At 38.1% G+C, this 18558-nt stretch overlaps 1 protein-coding gene across 1 annotated transcript; it reads right to left on the bottom strand.

Annotated features, from left to right (window-relative positions):
* Positions 1–3344: 3344 nt before the first annotated feature.
* Positions 3345–14069, bottom strand: LOC128734343 (spermine synthase). Its single transcript, XM_053828491.1, has 5 exons — positions 13595–14069; positions 8034–8142; positions 4770–4892; positions 4225–4661; positions 3345–4161 (listed from the first exon to the last, which is right to left on the bottom strand). The coding sequence occupies exons 1-5, from the start codon at positions 13874–13876 to the stop codon at positions 3994–3996; spliced, it is 1119 nt and encodes a 372-aa protein (XP_053684466.1). The 5' UTR covers positions 13877–14069; the 3' UTR covers positions 3345–3993.
* Positions 14070–18558: the final 4489 nt, after the last annotated feature.

Here is an 18558-nt window from a genome sequence, read left to right as displayed (position 1 = left end):
AATGGAAAATAAATTTAACTAATCATATCGATCATTACGTGTTCATAAAAGCGACCAATGTATAATTTGGAATTAGTTAATAGATATTTGGTTGCGCACATATTTCGTTGAACTAGCAATTTCCGAAAAAGCAGCAACACAGTATCAAACTTTCGTCACATCAATGAGCTTTTAAAGAGCTTTCAACTTTCGCCGCATCGATGAGCTTAGAGTGAGGTAAACAAACAAAACGCAAACGCAGGAATCAAAAACGCAATCCGATGCAAGCGGATTAATTAAACATCCTAGTGATCCTACGCATTATTCAGTTGCTGCTGTTAATTTTGATTGAATCGGAATGCCTTGATAAAGAAAACAAACCCTTTTTCGGGATGTTTGTAGTCAGTGCGGTTGGCTGCGGATCAGCTGTTTATGTTTGCAAGCTCCGCTATTTGACATATAGTACCAATACTAATGCAATATTCAAATAAACGTTTAGGTTTTTAACAAACACATGAGATGTACAGTACAGTGTTTGTCGCACTAACACAATAACGTTAGCCACTTTCGGTTCCGCCTTAATGATCTAGGAAGAACGTTCTAATTAACCACACCAAATACAAACAGCGAGCTAGAGGAACCAGAGGTAGTCAGGTAGTGTGCGCTGGAACTACCAAATTTTGATGTCGTTGTCCGCGAAGAAAAATTAACTTCTTCTGGTAAAGCGGTGCAGGATACTGCGAGGTGTTTCAACCATATCTGAACAACAGGTAATAATAAATTTCCAATATACAAATGACATACACAACACATACTAAAACACTGAACTTACTTACTTACGTATGTGTCCATGTCCGCCGGTCCGGCAGAACAAAGGGATCTCCACTGTTGACGGTTACCCGCCATGGCTTTTACCTGTCGCCAGGACAGGTTCTCGTCTACAGCGCGAATGTCGTTGGCTAAGCTCCGTCGCCATGAGCCTCCGGGTCTGCCTCTTCTACGCTGTCCTTGTGGATTCTAGTCGAGTGCTTCTATGCAAACCTCGTTCGCTCCTTTCCTCAAGGTGTGTCCGATCCACTTCCACCTACGTTCACGAATTTCTGTGGGTATCGGCCGTTGATGACACCGACGATAGAGTTCCTCATTGGATATCCAATTATCAGGCCACCAGGACGAATGATGTATCGCAGGCACCGGTTAATGAATACCTGCAGTTTTTGCGTTGTCTCCGCTGAGACGCACCACGTTTCGCAGGCATACAGCAGTACGGATTTAACGTTTGAATGAAAGATTCGGGTTTTCGTACGTAGAGTGATCTGGTTTGAGCGCCAAATGTTTCGCAGACCTGCAAAGGCACCCCTGGCCTTCCTGATCCGTGTGGCTATATCAGTCTTGGTATCACCATCGGGCGTTGTTTGGCTACCAAGATATTGAAAGGCGTCTAGCTGCTCAACTTGTTGTCCCGCCACTGTGAAGTTGGTGGAATTGTCAGTGTTCACTACCACAGACTTAGTTTTCGTTACATTGACTGAGAGACCTGCTGCCTGGGAGCTCTCGGAGAGGTCATCTAACTTGCTCTGCATATCGTTTCGGCGTTGTGCGAGCAAGACAATGTCGTCGGCTAGGTCGAGGTCATTTAGCTGCTCCATCGTTAGAAGATTCCAAGGCAATCCTCGATTTGGTCTACTGTCAATTGCTCCAACTAATATCTCATCCATAACGATGAGAAACAGAAGCGGTGATAAAATGCAGCCCTGTCTCACCCCAGCAGTAACCCTCATGGGGTCGGACAAGACGCCGTCGTGCAAAACCTTGCACGAAAACGCCTCGTACTGAGCCTCGATGAGATGGACTAGCCTATCTGGAACTCCTCTACGCCTAAGTGCGCCCCAGATGTTTTCGTGATTGAGTCGGTCGAACGCCTTTTCGAAGTCAACGAACACCAGCAGAAGAGAGTCCTGGAATTCGATGATCTGTTCCAATATAATGCGGAGCGTTGTGATATGGTCTACACATGATCGGCCAGCATGGAATCCTGCTTGCTGCCGCCGGAGAGTAGCGTCGATCTTCTCCTGGATCCGGTTGAGGATTACCTTACAGAGTACTTTGAGAGTAATACAGAGCAACGTAACGCCAGTTACCGCATTCCGTTAGGTCTCCTTTCTTATGGATTTTGACCAATATGCCCTGCATTCAGTCCACCGGAAAAGTTGCGGTTTCCCAAATATTGCTGAAAAGCTGATGCATCATCTGGGCTGACAAAGATGGGTCAGCTTTGAGCATTTCGGCTGAAATACGATCTATCCCTGGCGCTCTATTGGATTTCATACTCTTGATGGCTGCTACAATTTCATCCAGCGATGGCGCCTCCGAGTTGACGCGATTAATTCGACGAACTGTAGGCGTCATACGCTGCTGGTTTTGTTGGTCTCTGACATTTGAAACTCGGAAGAGTTGTTCAAAATGTTCAGTCCATCGCTTAAGCTGTTCTGTACGGTCAGTCAATAGCTGACCAGCTCTGTCCTTTAGCAGCATCTTTGTATTCATCCTGGCGCCACTAGGGCGGCGAGAAATATCGTACAACAAACGGATATCACCATTGGCGGAGGCGGTTTCTCTTTGTTCGGCTAGGGAGTTAGTCCAGGCTCTCTTGTCCCGCCTACAAGCATGTTTAACAGCCCTCTCCAGTTCGGCGGAGCGTTGACGGGCAGCTGTCTTAGCCGATCTGGACGCGTTCAAGGTCCGCGTTGTTTGAGCCCATCTTCGCGTTGAAGTCGCCCATGTGAATTTGGATGTCCCCCTTCGGGATTTCCTCAACCACGCTGTTCAGCTGGCTGTAAAAACTCTCTTTCTCCTGCAGGTCGGCAGCATCTGTTGGCGCATAGCACTGGATTGCCGTAAGGTCCAGGAGTCCAAAGTCCCAAACATATGATGGGTTGGATCTTTTCTTGACAAAATAGCTCAATAACGCCAATCACTGATGTTACTATTTATTGGAAAGTTGATTTGAGTGGGCATAAATTAGGATTGTCATAGTTTCTTCCATGTATATGAACAAAATAATAACAAAGAATTTTTTTTCAAGAGTACAACTATACTACTGTTATTTATTAATAGGACACAGGATTGAACAGTTTTTACCTTTCTTATACTTAAAAGTATATATATACTTAAAAGTATATATATATATATACTTTTTTCATATGATATGCCTAAAATAATGATTTTTAGGCTGTTGCCCTGTTAAGGATTAGAATAAATTCTATTAACCATATGGCCACAGGCCACATATGGTGTTAACTTGCAGCTTGATTGAAACATATTGCTACAGGATCCCGTCTTGTACGTGATGGTGGGGTTTGAATAAAACGCATTTTCTGAGTTATGGAATAAGTCGAAAGCTTTATTCTAAACAAAGACAGACGAACCTGTTCTACTACAGCGGTAAGAGATTTAGTAGTATTTACTATTTGTATTACATATAATTTCTATAGTTTGCTACTTTTCCGACTATATTATTTTTTCAAGTTTCGCACACAAAACTCCTCGATTCAATAAAGTCACCAAATAAAATGATTTAAAAAGTAAAGGAACTATTTGGTTGCTTCTTCTGTTATATGTCTGTAAGTACAACGTAAATGCTTTGTGCTTTCCACAAATATCAACATGCTAAAACAAGACTATAAACATTAAAAGTAATGAAAAGCTGTTAAATGGGTGACAAAGCTGTCAAGTTTTCGACAGTGATTATTCTGAAAACTGGGTTTATAGCAAACGGTTCGACCGGTTCTTGTATCAGAAATGTTAAAGCTACCGTGCATAATTTTTAATAAAGTGACAAACAGATTCAAAACGCTACGTCTTGAGAGCTTTGATGTTGATACTATGGGTACTGATATTGAAACATATGCGAACTAAGAATCTTAGTGAATTACGCCCGCAACTTGCGTGAAGAGGAGTATGAAAAATGGCATGGGTCATAAATTCACGAGCAATTCCGATAGGGCTCAAGAGTCAAACGTTAGCTACGACATCTGTTTCACGCTGCACTTGATAAAAGACCCACTCTTCCATAAATGAAGGAACAAATGCGCTGCATTTGGTAAAATTAACTTTGGGTGACAATTTATTTAATTGTTCTTCATACATTTGAAGTGATTCTGGACAGCTGACTCCGTTGCCCTATAAGATAAATTCAGCTGATAATTACTGCCATGATTTACATCGATAAAAGTTTTTACTTACATGAGTCATAAATTTACCTCCCGGCTTCAAAACTTGAAAAGAAGATTCTAGAATTGTACGAATAAATTCCCAAATTTCACCAGTTGGAGTATCCGAAATGGGAATATCGGTGAGATCGCCAAACACATAGTCGAATTTTCGTCCTTCTTTAATGTACTTGTTCAAATAAACCATGCAGTCACCGACAATAATTTCGTAATTTTCTGCTTTGCGTATTTCTAGCACATCGCCACAGATGGAGTTCATGTATTTGTTACACGCTTGCATGACTAACTCATCTATTTCAAGCATTAGCACATGCTTTGGGTTCTCTTTGAGGAGTTCATACAGTAACGCGCCATCTCCTCCACCGAGAATGCAGATTTCTTTGTCCTTATAGTTTTCCACACCCCGGCGCATCAAAGTTTCGGTATAAATCAGATCAGCTTCCGCAATGTCTATACAGAACACAAGATGGAACACAAAACAAAAAAGAAAAAAAAGAGAGTAGAAGATTGTGAATCACAATTAACAAAAAAAAAATGATTGCCTTTGAATGAACTTACTTTGTAACTCATCCAGCACGAGCATATTTCCTAAACTTTTTGAATGAACAATCTGTATTTTCTGGAAATCCGATCGCTTGTCGTACAGAACTTTATCGATGTCATATTCAATGACTCGCTCATCTGAAAAAGGAAGAACGATATGATATTTTTACAAGAAAGAAAATATTTCACCGGCACGATATCTTGGGTTTTGTGATAACTTTATCTAAGTAGATTCAATGATATGTACAAGAATTGCGTACATTTCACATTTCAATAATAAAAAAGTATAAAAATCGAATAAAAAATGTGATTGATCCGAGCACCGAAAGGCTGAAATTCGTCTAATTTATAAGCAATGGAATAAGATTTATTCGTTTGTATTTATGCCTGTATGTATGTATGTTTGTATATTTTCGTTGACGCCCTAGTATGTATACATGCATGTGTCATACAACTTATACCAACGGAATGTGTCATACTAATAAACCAACGAAATATATCTAATTGATAACATAGGAAATTTTAGAATCATTTCTTTGGTATATTTGCAAAATAGATAAAGGGATACCTCGATATAAGACCATTTATAATTTCAAATTTCAAAACGTTGTCTTATATCGAAATTATCTTATATCGAAACATGAATTTTTCAAAAAAAATTGCATTAGCGGTCGCCAGTTTTGCTCTGTGTTGTGTGCTTACGTGATTTGACAAATTGGTTCTTTACAATTTTTAGGGTTATTTTCAAATAATTATTTGGCGCCGATTTTGGATGGAAAATTAGAACTGGTATCGCTAGCTAAATCAAAGGGATTTGTCTTATATCGAGGTATCCCTGTACATGACAACGTTGGTAAACAACCAAATATCTTCAAAATTTTCAGTTGTTTGGAAATAAATTCCAACATGTCGAGATAGCTGCATAAAGAAATTGGGTCCATTCGAATTTCCTCAACTGTATTTGACTGTTTTCTTAACCTTTCGTTACTCGCGCCAACTTCAATTTATAGGCGTGCTAAAACCTAACAGAATTCACTCGAATACTAATGCCACTTGGTGAAAAACTTAAGAAACTTTTTCCACCGTTTGAAAGATCTTGGTCTGCGGATCAACTTTGCTGAAAACAGTAATTTTCTTTATCCCGACATATACCGAGATGAAGTTAACGGTTCACAGACGTTGTACAAAATACAACAACGCGAATAATGGAGGGTTAAGCTAAATCTGTAACCTAATAATAATTAAAATATTGACAACGTAAATCAAAGCAATAACGGGGGATGCAAGAGTTAGAAACATGGAAGCAGAATTATTTAAGTAAATAAATACCTAGCTGCATGCTGTGTATCATATTACACCCTTATATTTTTTTTCGATGAATGTTAAATTAATATTAAATAGCAATACTCATAATTAAAAAATAAATGCTTTAGGAGAACTTCCCTCCCAGTTAGCTTCGAGGTACGATACTTGCCCAGCAAGCCTGTTTATTGTTTATTTGTATAAAAATATCAACAAGCCTTGTGGCCTTACTGATACACACAATCTTTAATCTACGTGCTAGTGCCAGGAATCAAGTTTTCAGTACTACGCGACTAACGTTGAGGTCGAAACTAGGTAAAAAGTGATTGAAATGGCGTTCCAGACCGGTGATTGTAGTTGGTTCGCCGATGTGGTACGCGCACAAATGGACCTTTACGTAGAATACGACTTTGAGCGTGTATGTTGAAACTCGTGAGTCACCCTCTCTAGGTCAGGCGACAGGATCACATCGTAACGAGTGTTCAAGGGGTCAGGGTGCGTCTGCAGCGTTGTTCATGGCAGGGCAGCTGAAAGGGGTCGTTCCAGGGCAATCTCCGAAGTGCGAAATGGATGAATCTGCGCTGCCCTGACTCGATTTGGTCAACCCAATTTTGGTAATAACGACTTTCACACAAGTCCCAGGTTCCTGCAGGCCTTGTCGACAATAAATGCGATGTGTTGTTTGAAATCAAGCTACGAGTCAAGTAGTATTCCCAAGTCTTTGACACAATTTTTGTGGCGTAAAAGCACGTCTGATAGCATATAGTTTGAGACGAGAGTTTAATTTCCTGGAGCATGTAATTATTTCACATTTGTCGGAGTTAAGCAGCATGCAGTTATCTGTGCACCAAGTCGCAAAAATCGATAGCTGCTCTTGCAGGAACGCTGCATCGGACGGACTATCAACTTCTGCATACAGCTTCAGATCGTCGGCAATAGAGAGTTGCAAATGTCCGCGAGTAAGAAATTGACATCGTTGAAATAAACAAGGACCAAAGGTCCAAGATGGCTACCCTGTGAAATTCCATAGTTAGCAGTGAAACATCTGGAGGTAAAACCGTCAATGCTTACTTCTAGGTGGCGTTCGGAGAGGTATGAATTAAACTATCGTTGTCTTTCCGTTGTTCGTTGACGTGCTTCCAAAAGGATTTTTTTAAATGTGGTTATTTTAGCTGTGATAAGTTTTTTTGAGCAATCAGAGACTACCATTTACTGAAGTATTGAGTTTGTGATTATGAAAATTTCACTGACTAATAAAGAGTTAAAATTATCCCAAATGGTTAGTTGAGCATCCACGACATAACCTACACAATAGGTTAAAAAGATATATAAAAGAATATGTCAAGGTCAACAGAAAAACAAAAACACAATTAGCAAACTGCTGCTTGTGATCTTCGGTTTGTTTGCCGGATGGATATATCCAAGGAGGTAGCTAATAGGATTGAGTAATCTAATACATAATTCACCAATATTGTAGATTATAACTAGATTCTGGCCAATAAGTAGCTCAGTTATTTTATCAGAGTTCACACGAGTCAATTGTAGTAACGGGTGAACTGATACACAATTTTATGTAAGTCTGTTACTTTCGGAAAGCTTATTGGCTTATAAGAATTTGAGGACAAAGAGGAAGTGGGCTGTAATGGCCGGACAGCCTTTATACCCGGACGCTAGTGATTTCTAAAAATCGAAGAATGATAAAAATATTGGGAAATTGTCAAAAATAACTCATTGCAATACTATTGTTCCACTATTTCCAAATATTTCCATCAGGCTTTGTTGTTGAAAACTTACGAATGTCCGGGCATAGAAGCTATCCCGCCAAAGATTACATCCTCCTAGCATATATAACGGTTATTTTTTCTTTTAAATATATAATGGTTATTTTCTTGATAACGAAATTTGCAGCTTAAATGTTGGCTCGGATCGAAAGCATAAGAAACTATAATAAGCGTTGATAATCTAAATAACACTTACCTGCCGTTGGGAAATACTTGGTCAATGGTCCTCGTTGTAAAGTTGGCAGCGATTGACCGTGGTTTAGCTTCAGATTTAATACTAGACTGTTTTCGAGTTCACGAGTTTGCTTGAAGGGTGGCAGTGGTGATTGAAATAAAACATCATACCAACGACATTTGGTGATTTGATATAGGTGCGCATTTTGGAGTAGATAAGAACAAGAAACAATAAAACAACGAAGGATAAGGAAGAAAAGTGTACAAAACTATGGCACAAAATCCGGATGGTTAAAATAGTTACAACTTTACACAGAATTTCAAATGTCATTTTCTGTTGGCACTTGAATATTCCTTTAGAAACCATGATTTTTTTTTTTCAAATTCCAATTTGAACATGAAACTGTGTGAGGGGAAGATAAGAATGCAACTCTCCAACGTAAAAAGAGGCAGGTGCGGATCTAGGTTAGTTAGTGGCCCAACATTGGGGTTACTTGATTTACCAAAAAGCCCAGATTTAGATCGTTAACGCCAATACTTTCATGGTAAAAAAGGGTGAAACTAGATCCACTCCTGTAAAACATTGTTATTTATATTAAATAGAAAAAAAAATAAAGCAAAATTATTTCAACACGTTACCTGGTAGACCCTGACAGTGCAACTAACGCATTACAACTACTGAAAATAACGCTTAATTGAATTTTATTCTGTGAAATTACCTTAGCATATATGCAAAGGAAATATGAGTATCCATCGTACTCATAGTGGTTCTTTTGTCCAAAAGGACAGCATGTTAGACAGTTAAATGAAAATTAACATGCTCGTAATGAGGGTCGTATAATTTCTATATCAATTAAAAACCAACTTGTTATTATTCTTTGTTAACAATGGAATGCTACACATGATCAATAAAGGGAAATATATTTAGTATAAAGCGATGAACGGTGATTAAAACGAACAATAAAGGTAAGAGGAAATGTATATATTATAGAAAATTTGTAATTTTCTAACCTGAGCTTGTTAGGTAAACATCAACATTACTGCCTCTTTTTATCGGTGGAAGGTGCTTGGAACGCTTCGCCTCCAACTTTAGACGCAAATTATTCTCTAGCGTTTTGATTTGCTTCAACCAGTAACGATTGCGAAAAAGTAAAGAAAACAAAAAAAAAAATAGAGCGAAAATAAATGTTTATTTTAGTCAAACCATTGATTTGAAATTTATGTTCGACAGTGAAAAAGGAAATACCTGTGGCTGAGTCAATATGACAGGATTTTTTTTCTAGCTTTCAATACATATTACTACTGTGCTAGAGTCAATCAATAGTTTTTAAAAATAAGCTGTAACCTGTAAAATAATTGCACAACATTTGCCCTAAAATATTATTTCTTTGAATGTGCTACTGTTTCTCGAATACTCCACTTTTCTAAAGACCAATTTTCCCGAATGTACCAGCTTAAAATGTTAGCGTTTTGTCTGTTTTGGGCGCACGAAATTGGGCATACGGACATTGAGCCTCTAAGCACGTTAGACATTTACACTTAATAGACGAGTCATAATGGACGTCGCGCACAAAAATTACAATGAACTTAGAAAGAATTAGAGTACGAGAAAGTATTTTCAACCTAAATTTAGCTCACATTCGTTCTTTCGTTCGAGAGAGATTTAAAACGAGAGAGAAAGAGATAGATTTTATGAAATCGCGTAAATAGCGACTTTTTTGCACTCCTGGTTTTCGCATGGAAAAATTATTTTGAAACGTTTGGAACTCGTTTGACTATGTGATTATGACATCGGATGACCAAAATAGTTTTTAAAATTTTAACACCAAAAATTAAATTTTTTTGAAAAATTGTTGCATGATCAGTAGAAAACGTAATTGGAATCAATTCAATGTTTTTTTTTTTGTTTTTTTAGAGACGTTTCAACCACTCTGTGAGTTTGATATGTTGCACTATTTTCGAGTAATTGAGAAAAACAAATCGCATAAAAAGCGGTTTTACTGTACTTTTCCAGATCCTGTTAAGCTGCTGTTACCAAAAGCACCATGTTTAGTAAGGAATTATTAAAGTGGCTTCTTGTGAACTCACGCCACTACGGCCAAATTGTTACCATTATATTATACCTTGCAGAAATGTCGAGAATACGAAGTGCCCATGCATCACATCTCTATAAACGACTTCAAACCTGCATATGATACAGTCGATCGAGACCAGCTGTAGTAGATAATCGAAGACCCCATTATTAACAAGACTGGCCTCTCTGTTTTCTCTTATAAATATATTCTCTGTTTTCCATATAAATGCCATGCATCAGCATCAGCGACGCTTCTATTTGCGAAGGTGGTAAATCTTGTTCGATTATGTTGGCATGTTGGTATGAATATTAGCATTCACTTACACAGGTGTATCCAGTGACCATCTTGGCCGGCAGAGCGAGCTACTATCAGTGTTTTCCGAATATTGGCAGAGCTGCCAGTCTTCTTGTTACGGGGTTTTCGAGATAATGTACGAACACGGTCAGGACAAACTGACGCGACTGATTAGAGCTGTAATCGATCGAGTGACGTGTTTCGTGCGTGTAGCAGGGGCTCTCAAGTCCACTGACGACACGGTGAGGCTTGATAAATTGACGGTTTATCGTGCATACTTTTCAACATCGCTCTTGAGGGGGTGATCCGAAGAGCGGGTATCGAAACGAGAGGTACGATTTAGTAAAGGTAGCCAACTACTAGGTTTTCCAGATAACTTTGATATCATAGCCGGGAATGACGGAGGCAACCTACGCCTGACTGAAAGCGGCGCCTAGTGAAGATGACGAACGCACGCTTCCCACGGACGGTGACCGTTAACGACACTGAACTAGAAGTGATTGATGAGTTCGTATATTTGGGATCGTTGGTGACCGCGAACAATACAAATAAGTATTCCCAGCGGCGCAGAAAACCGGGCCTACATTGCGCTTTGCAAAACGCTACCATCAAGAAGCATAAGCCGGCATAGGGCGTTCGAGTTCGGATCTGGTGTTCGAGCGGAAGGTATTTTGGCGATATTTGGCTGAACACAAACTGAAAGCAGAGTGACGGAGGCGTATGGACAGGCTTCATTTTCAGTTTTATGCTCAGTAGACGCACATTTGATTATACCGCCTCAACGAAACAGAATTCAAATAGTACCCAGGTAACTAATAAGCATTGACATAAGCAGTAAATCAGCCGCTTATTAGCATATCTGGCATTTTATACTGCACAAGCACGTTGCAGGTTATTAGCTTTTTGACAGTCTGACTTAATTAAATTGGAATCCAAAATTCTATTCAAATTCTTCTTGTCGGTAAGCAGCTGCAACTGCCCGGACACGCCAAAACGATGCGCCGGTGCGGTGAAAACGGTTCTCTACAATAACCCTACCGGCATCAGGAACATAGAGGCTAAACGTGCGAAATGGCTCGTTCAAGTCGGGAGCGACTTACGACTTCTGAGATGCTTGGGAAATTAGCGGCGAGTGGCGCCATCGAGTTGAATGCAGATTGCTTATAACTGCACGAGTCAACCCGGCTTTATGCTGACGACGATGACGATGACAACGTTTGATCCTTTTTTGTTTTTTTCTAATCTCAAGCTGTTTTGTACACAAATCTCAAAAGTTACACGTCTCTTCCTAATGTCTATCGAGAAAACCAAAAATGGTAAATGAAGTTCGGAAAACAGTGACGTCTCTTTGCGTCGAACATGTTTCCTGTACGCTGGTGCCCAAGGCAGAGTTGCCATTTTGAAATCTGTGTTTGCAGTTTAAAAATTTGTGAAAATCTGTAAAACTATCGAAAAAAATCTGTTACTAAATCTGTGATACATAATTATGCTTCCATGAAGAAAAATTAGCATTTTAATGTTTTTGAACAATATGGTTCATTCTATATCATCCATACGCTTCGTGAATTTTGTTTTAGATGCGCAGTAATTTCGGTTTTGTAACTTTACCTTCCGATTTTTTGTGCCATTTCGCTTCCAGTGATAAAATTGATAAACTTTTCTTCAACATGTAGCATATCTGTGAAAATCTGTGATTTTCAAAAATATCTGTCATCTGTGATCACAGATTCTGTGCTTTAAAATGACGAAAAAATCTGTGATTTTACAGAAAAACCTGTGAAAATGGTAACCCTGGCCCAAGGCCTTCGTTTTAAAGTATTTATTTAAGTATTCTATCAATACATAAATAAATCAATTAACAAATTTACTATACATGAATACCTATTTTTTAACTAACTCTTCTAGGTATGCTTAAAGTTGTATCATGCATATGTAGAAACAGTAATTATTTTTGTTGTTTTTCTGTTTGTTTATTATAAAAAATATATTAACAGGTTACTGACCCCACTGATATTAATGTATCAATGTAAAATACTGATTCACTGTTTTTAGTAAGTTCAATGTTTTATAACTTTTGTCGCGTGATAAAATTGAAAACTGGAATACTTTAAAGTATTGCGTACCTAAATGGAAACTTGTTATGGTTGAAAACAGTATAAAGTATATCACGAGGCCACCGAAGCGGGGGCATAGGTAGCACGTTTTACTTCATATTTTTGTCTCATTTCACATATATTTTTTTCTATAACGGGGAAGACCAATGGGTTCGGTTTTTCGACATTCTGAACATTCATTGCACTCAACAATTAACAATTTTGTTCTTATATGTGAACCTCCTTCCCTCTACCCTACGGCTCCTGCAAGGTGATCATAAAAACGTACAATACAGTACCATGTATTGGCGCTCGGGGGCATATCCGCAATAAAAAAAAAATCCGGAACATTATGAAAGTATATTAGATTATCTCCTGTTCGAGATCTTTTTTCTTAAATTCTAACGCTTAACATACAAAAATTGTAATTTCGTTAAAAGGATTGGTCAAACACTAGATAATTTTATAAGCATTGAAACAAAAAGACTCGACTGGTGGTCCGCTCTTTGCTTGAATTAACAATATAAATTTTTGGTCATGAAACAGCGAACGTCAAAACACATTGATAATGGAAGTAGACCCTAAAAATTAATTTTCTTATGTTTGTTTAGAAAAGTGACGAGAAAGGAATTTAGAGTATCAGTAGTCTTTCAAAAATATAGAGGGTTGGGCAAAACAGACTTGGAACAATTTCAGGAAAGTGGTATTCAGAGAATTGATGCATCCGGGGAAATATCCTTCGAGTAGTTGCTACAGCAAATCAGTACTCTCCGTAAATTATAGAACGTCAAAACAAAAGCCAGCAAATATTGAACCGTAAAAGTAAATTTTATGGTCAAACTTTACTGTATTAAATTATGAGAATTATTATTACGCTATAGGTTGAATGAAACTTAGAATACTTTAAATACATAACGCGCAATGCTGTTTCGCAATATCGATTTTTCGCAATTCAGCACTGTATAACTATGTATAACCAAAGGCGAAAAATATAAAATTATTTTTTGCCATAGTAGGTAATTACCTAGCTATCTATTGCAAATATTCAATTTATAAAAATTATTATTATTATAAAAGTTTAAATGGCAAAACCATATGAATCACAATTAAACTATTCATACTTCGAATGAAACCTTGGGCGCTTCGCACTCTGCCCGGTAATACTCGATGTTGACCGTAATAAGCCCCTGGTTGAAAAACCGGATCGTTGTTACTATGCCACCAGGTGCAGTGAGCATGCAAAGATAGCCATCTTCTGTTAGCATGTCGTAAGTTATCTTCAATCCCGGAAGATACTTTTCCAGGAGCTCCTTGCACTGTTTTACAATATCTTTTCGCGACACTTCGTCTCTTATACGGGTGGGATCCAAAGAAAAATCCAATAGTACGGAGTTTGCAGACATTTTTCTTATAATCAAACTAGTACGCACAGTAGCGAGAAACTTTTCACAAGAAATTTAATTTTTTACTTTTTTTACTCCAGTTATTTATAACATTAGACAGCAACACATGTGCACAAAACTTTTTGATCTTGTAACATGAACTACAGCTGATAAATGAAAAAGAGCGACCCGGCAAGAGACTGAAACGGCAAAAACACCAAGAAGCCGAAGAAGGAAATTCGCGATGACGGCAGAGATGCCAGATGACTTTTTCTTGATAGAACCAACAAAAGGGCGAATGCATCCAGCTTTTTCTAGAATTAATGCTCAGAGGTGAGAGATACGCAGAAGCAGCCATCTTGAGAGCAGATCCCTGTCCACGACCTAGGACAGGACGTGCCAACTGGCTTCTTACTCTTCTTCTTATTATTACCGCCATCCCGATTGAATATTCGTTGTTACACTCTGCACCACTGTTGCCTGCACATATTATTTTAATAATAATTTCGTTTGCCGAACTACAGCTCCCGACTACGCCACAGTTTATGCGACCAAAATCATGTTTTGCATTTCATTTTGAAAATTAAAATTCGTGTACAAACAAAACTAATGTAGAACCAAGCATAGAACTACAGAATACAAAAGAAATCAAAATTCGGAAATAATAACTTATTGTCGTATTCCCACTAATGAGTTTCAGCAACACTGAAAGCGATACCGCCAAGGGTAAGTCACTGAGAACATTCCGTTCACCTCATTCATAAAAATTTTGTTCAGTCTGTGCCTTACTATACCGCTGAGGTGCTGATCGTGTGAAACCTGCCAAACTCGCCTGCGCCCAGCCCGACTGTTTTGATCGTTTTGACAATAACAAACATTGGCAGGGCTGCCAATTTCTAACATTTCAAAATTTAAATGTCAAAAAGGTGGGCCACAGTGTGCCATGAACTGTGAAATTAATGTACCGCAATTGTAATCAATGAGGTAAGCTGTTCCTTAAATTGAGCCTGCAACAATGTTCTAAGCGACTTACCCTTGGATACCGCGTTATATTTTCCAGTCAACGGTTGCTTGTCGCTTTCAGCCAATAAGAAATTGAGTCAATTTTGGGTCAATGCCGCGGTTGACACTTGGCACGTCCTGTCCTAGGTCACGACGGTTGCCAGCTAGAAATACTCATAGGTGAGAGATACACGGAAGCAGCCATCTTGGGAGCCAATCGAGCAGCGAGAGTTGTCAAAAGGGAGCCAATCGAACGCGCATACTTTTTGCTTAAATGTTTGATTCACAAGTATTGAAATAGTTATGAAATCTACTTAAGCTATTATCACGCACCTTGAATATTATACTCGGACACAGTGTGTATAAAGCTTTGCAATGCATTTTACACTGATTAAGTTGAAAGATATATCGCTCTATTCTGGCTTTAGTTTTCAAAAGGACGCATAATCAACCCTTTTGCAGGCATTATGCGACCTTCTGAAAACTAAAGCCAGTATTGTGCAAAATTGATGTAAACAAAACAGAAGCGGATCATGTTCAAACAATCAAGTCATATTGCGCTCTTCACACTCAATTGGACTGCACAGTTATTAAGTGCAACCTTCAAAACTGTGATGAAAAGTGTGCTACTGATAATATCGCTAGTAATCTTATATCGATAATACCATCAAACTTTATCGTCACGGAAGAATATCGAAAAGTGGAGGGTTTAAAGTGAAATCTTCTTCTTGGCTTGTTGATATTTTAACATTTTTGTTCTATTTCTTACGTATTTTTGTTTATACTGCCATATTATCGTTATTAATTATTAACGATAACAAAACTTTATCAATAATCGTTATAGATTTTGACCGACATTTACCATCATTACAACTCTCCCATCTGAGCTGACATTTGATTTAGCAGTGGCGCCAGTACCAGTTGTAGGAAAAGCAAATACAGCAAAGTTTCGTTAATTGGTGGTTCGTTAATTGGGCGGTTCGTTAATTGGATGTTCGCTAATTGGGCTATGTGACAACTTGAATGTCAAAATTGTATGGAATTTTCGAGTTTAGAAATTTCTAACAACTGTCAGTCGGCCCAATTAGCGAATCAGCTGGAGTGCAGTCGTGGCCCAATTAACGAATTCAGGCTGTAGTATTTAATTTTTCATTTATTTCATATATGCTGCATATTTATTCAAGTTATAAATTATGCGTGGAATTATGTATTTAGAAACTATTTTTATATTATTCTTAGCGTCGATAACAACTCTACGTGAGCATTAGAATTTAAATAGAAATCAACCAAGATTCATGGTTTTTTCCCACGAAATTTTGGCAACATTTCTCACCTACAAAATGTGTGACTGGACAAGTGTGTTCAAAATCCAACTTTCAATGCAAAGAGCAATATTGTCAATTGCAAGGAAAATTGTACCATCCAAAGTGCGATATCGCTCATAAAAGTGCTATTTTGCATTAAATCGTTTCGGTATCTTCGGCGCACTTTTTCGTTATCTTCCTAGCAATAAGTTCGCCGAAGATACCGAAACGATTTAATGCAAAATAGCACTTTTATGAGCGATATCGCACTTTGGATGGTACAATTTTTCTTGCAATTGACAATACTGCTACAGCATTTAGGGTTGTTGATATCCTGAAAAAAAAATCGATATCGGCAATATCGATATTTTGATCCTCCGCGATGTTATCATCGATATTTAGGCCGGATATCGATAGTTATATCGATATGGAAAAAACCCCGGATCTTCAAAACTACGTAATCCAAGGGTAAGTCGCTTTGAACATTGTTGCAGGCTCAATTTAGGGAACAGCTTACCTCATTGATTACAATTGCGGTACATTCATTTCACAGTTCATGGCACACTATGGCCCACCTTTTTGACATTTAAATTTTGAAATATTAGAAATTGGCAGCCCTGCCATTGTTTGTTATTATCAAAACGATCAAAACAGTCTGGCTGGGCGCAGGTGAGTTTGACAGGTTTCACACGATCAGCACCTCAGTGGCACAGTAAAGCACAAACTGAACAAAATTTCTATGAATGAGATGAACGGAATGTTCTCAGCGACTTACCCTTGACGTAATCGCACGAAACAGTGTGGTTTTACTTTCATGATCTTGATGCATTCTACGCATGTTTTCGTTGTAATTCAAGGAATAATTGTGCCAAAGGCATCAAAATCCGTTAAAGTGAAATCGCACATTTACCTAGTAACATTTAACTTTGCATGCAGCAACTTATCTTTTATTACATTAAACTCGGCATGCACCACATTGATCCCCTCGAACAGACTGACGGGTAAGTAAAAAATCGGGTGAAAAATATCAGCAAACTGTGATATCCACAAAAAAAAAATTCGCTTTGCTAAAAAAATTAAAACGTTGGTTTCTACACAAAATTTAATTGCTGTTTGTGACAAGACAACGGGATAAAAAATTCAACTCACTCACAGTCGCTTTTGCCTGCGACGATTTTAGGCTGCCAGAAAGTTGTGCAGCGCGTTTTATTACAAACGGTAAGGACAATATCGTGGCCGATATCGGCCGCAAATATCAAAATATTGATAATATCGGTCAGCTCAATATCGGCCTGATATATCAATATTTTAAGTTCAGAAAATCGATAATATCAAATATCGATATAATATCAACAACCCTAACAGCATTTTGCTCCGCAGCAAGTGCTGGTAGTTTTTGTACACTGATGCCAGATCGTTGGCTTTAGTTGCCGCGTATCTCTTACTGTGAGTATTTCTACTTTTTACTACAGACGGTAGATAATCTACAGACGCGCAAAGAGCGTGGCATAAAACACCAATCGAACCGTCAAATCGAGACACCAAATGAGCAAAGTAAACAAACTTGTGTTTCGTATAGGCAGGGAAGACTAAGTTTTGTAATCTACCTGAAATATTAAAACTTTAACTATTGATTTACTAACAACATATGGATTAGTTATGGACTCGATATATCATATAATGCTTTGAAAAATTCAATTGGCTTGTTCAATTTGCAAAATATGCGTCGTAATTCGCGAAGTTCCATGGAACATACCTCGCGATTCACGCAACTTACTGCTGATTATAGGGAGATTGATCCAATTCTGACTGGTTGCCAAAACTGTTTAAATAAAATAAACAAAAAAAAAGTGTTGCCGAATTGGTAATTTTTCTCTTTGCGCGTCTGTAGATTATCTACCGTCTGTACTTTTTACCCTTTTTACGCGCCACTACATGTTCGTATAATATCCTAGGGGTTTCCAGTAAGGCTTATAAGTGCGTAGTAATCAGAGATTACTTTTGTAATCATTTACGAATTAATTAGGTAATCAATGGTAATCAGTAGAGTAATCAATGATAATCTTAAGTAATCATTGGTAATCATGATTAATTTATAGTAATCACGCGAGATTGATTATTGGTAATCAGAGGTAATCAGTAAAGTAATCAAAAGTAATTTTTTTCGAAGGTGCGTAGTAATCATTGCTGTTGGAAACCCCTTGGTAATATCTGAACCACCCTATTGGCAGGCAATCATGTTTTGGATGCCAATGCCTACACTGAGAAAAAAACCATGGTAATGCGAAACATGTATGCATGGTCATCTTAACTATATTGCAATATTGTAGCGCTTACCATGATTATTGTCAACTTGAGAAGTTTCGTGGTTAAAACTACTATGACAACAAGCAAATC

Source organism: Sabethes cyaneus, chromosome 2 (genome assembly GCF_943734655.1).
Source record: "Sabethes cyaneus chromosome 2, idSabCyanKW18_F2, whole genome shotgun sequence".
In the NCBI taxonomy this organism is placed as follows: domain Eukaryota; kingdom Metazoa; phylum Arthropoda; class Insecta; order Diptera; family Culicidae; genus Sabethes; species Sabethes cyaneus.
The sequence above is the reverse complement of the archived record's forward strand: the minus strand, read 5'-3'. Positions and strand labels throughout refer to the sequence as shown.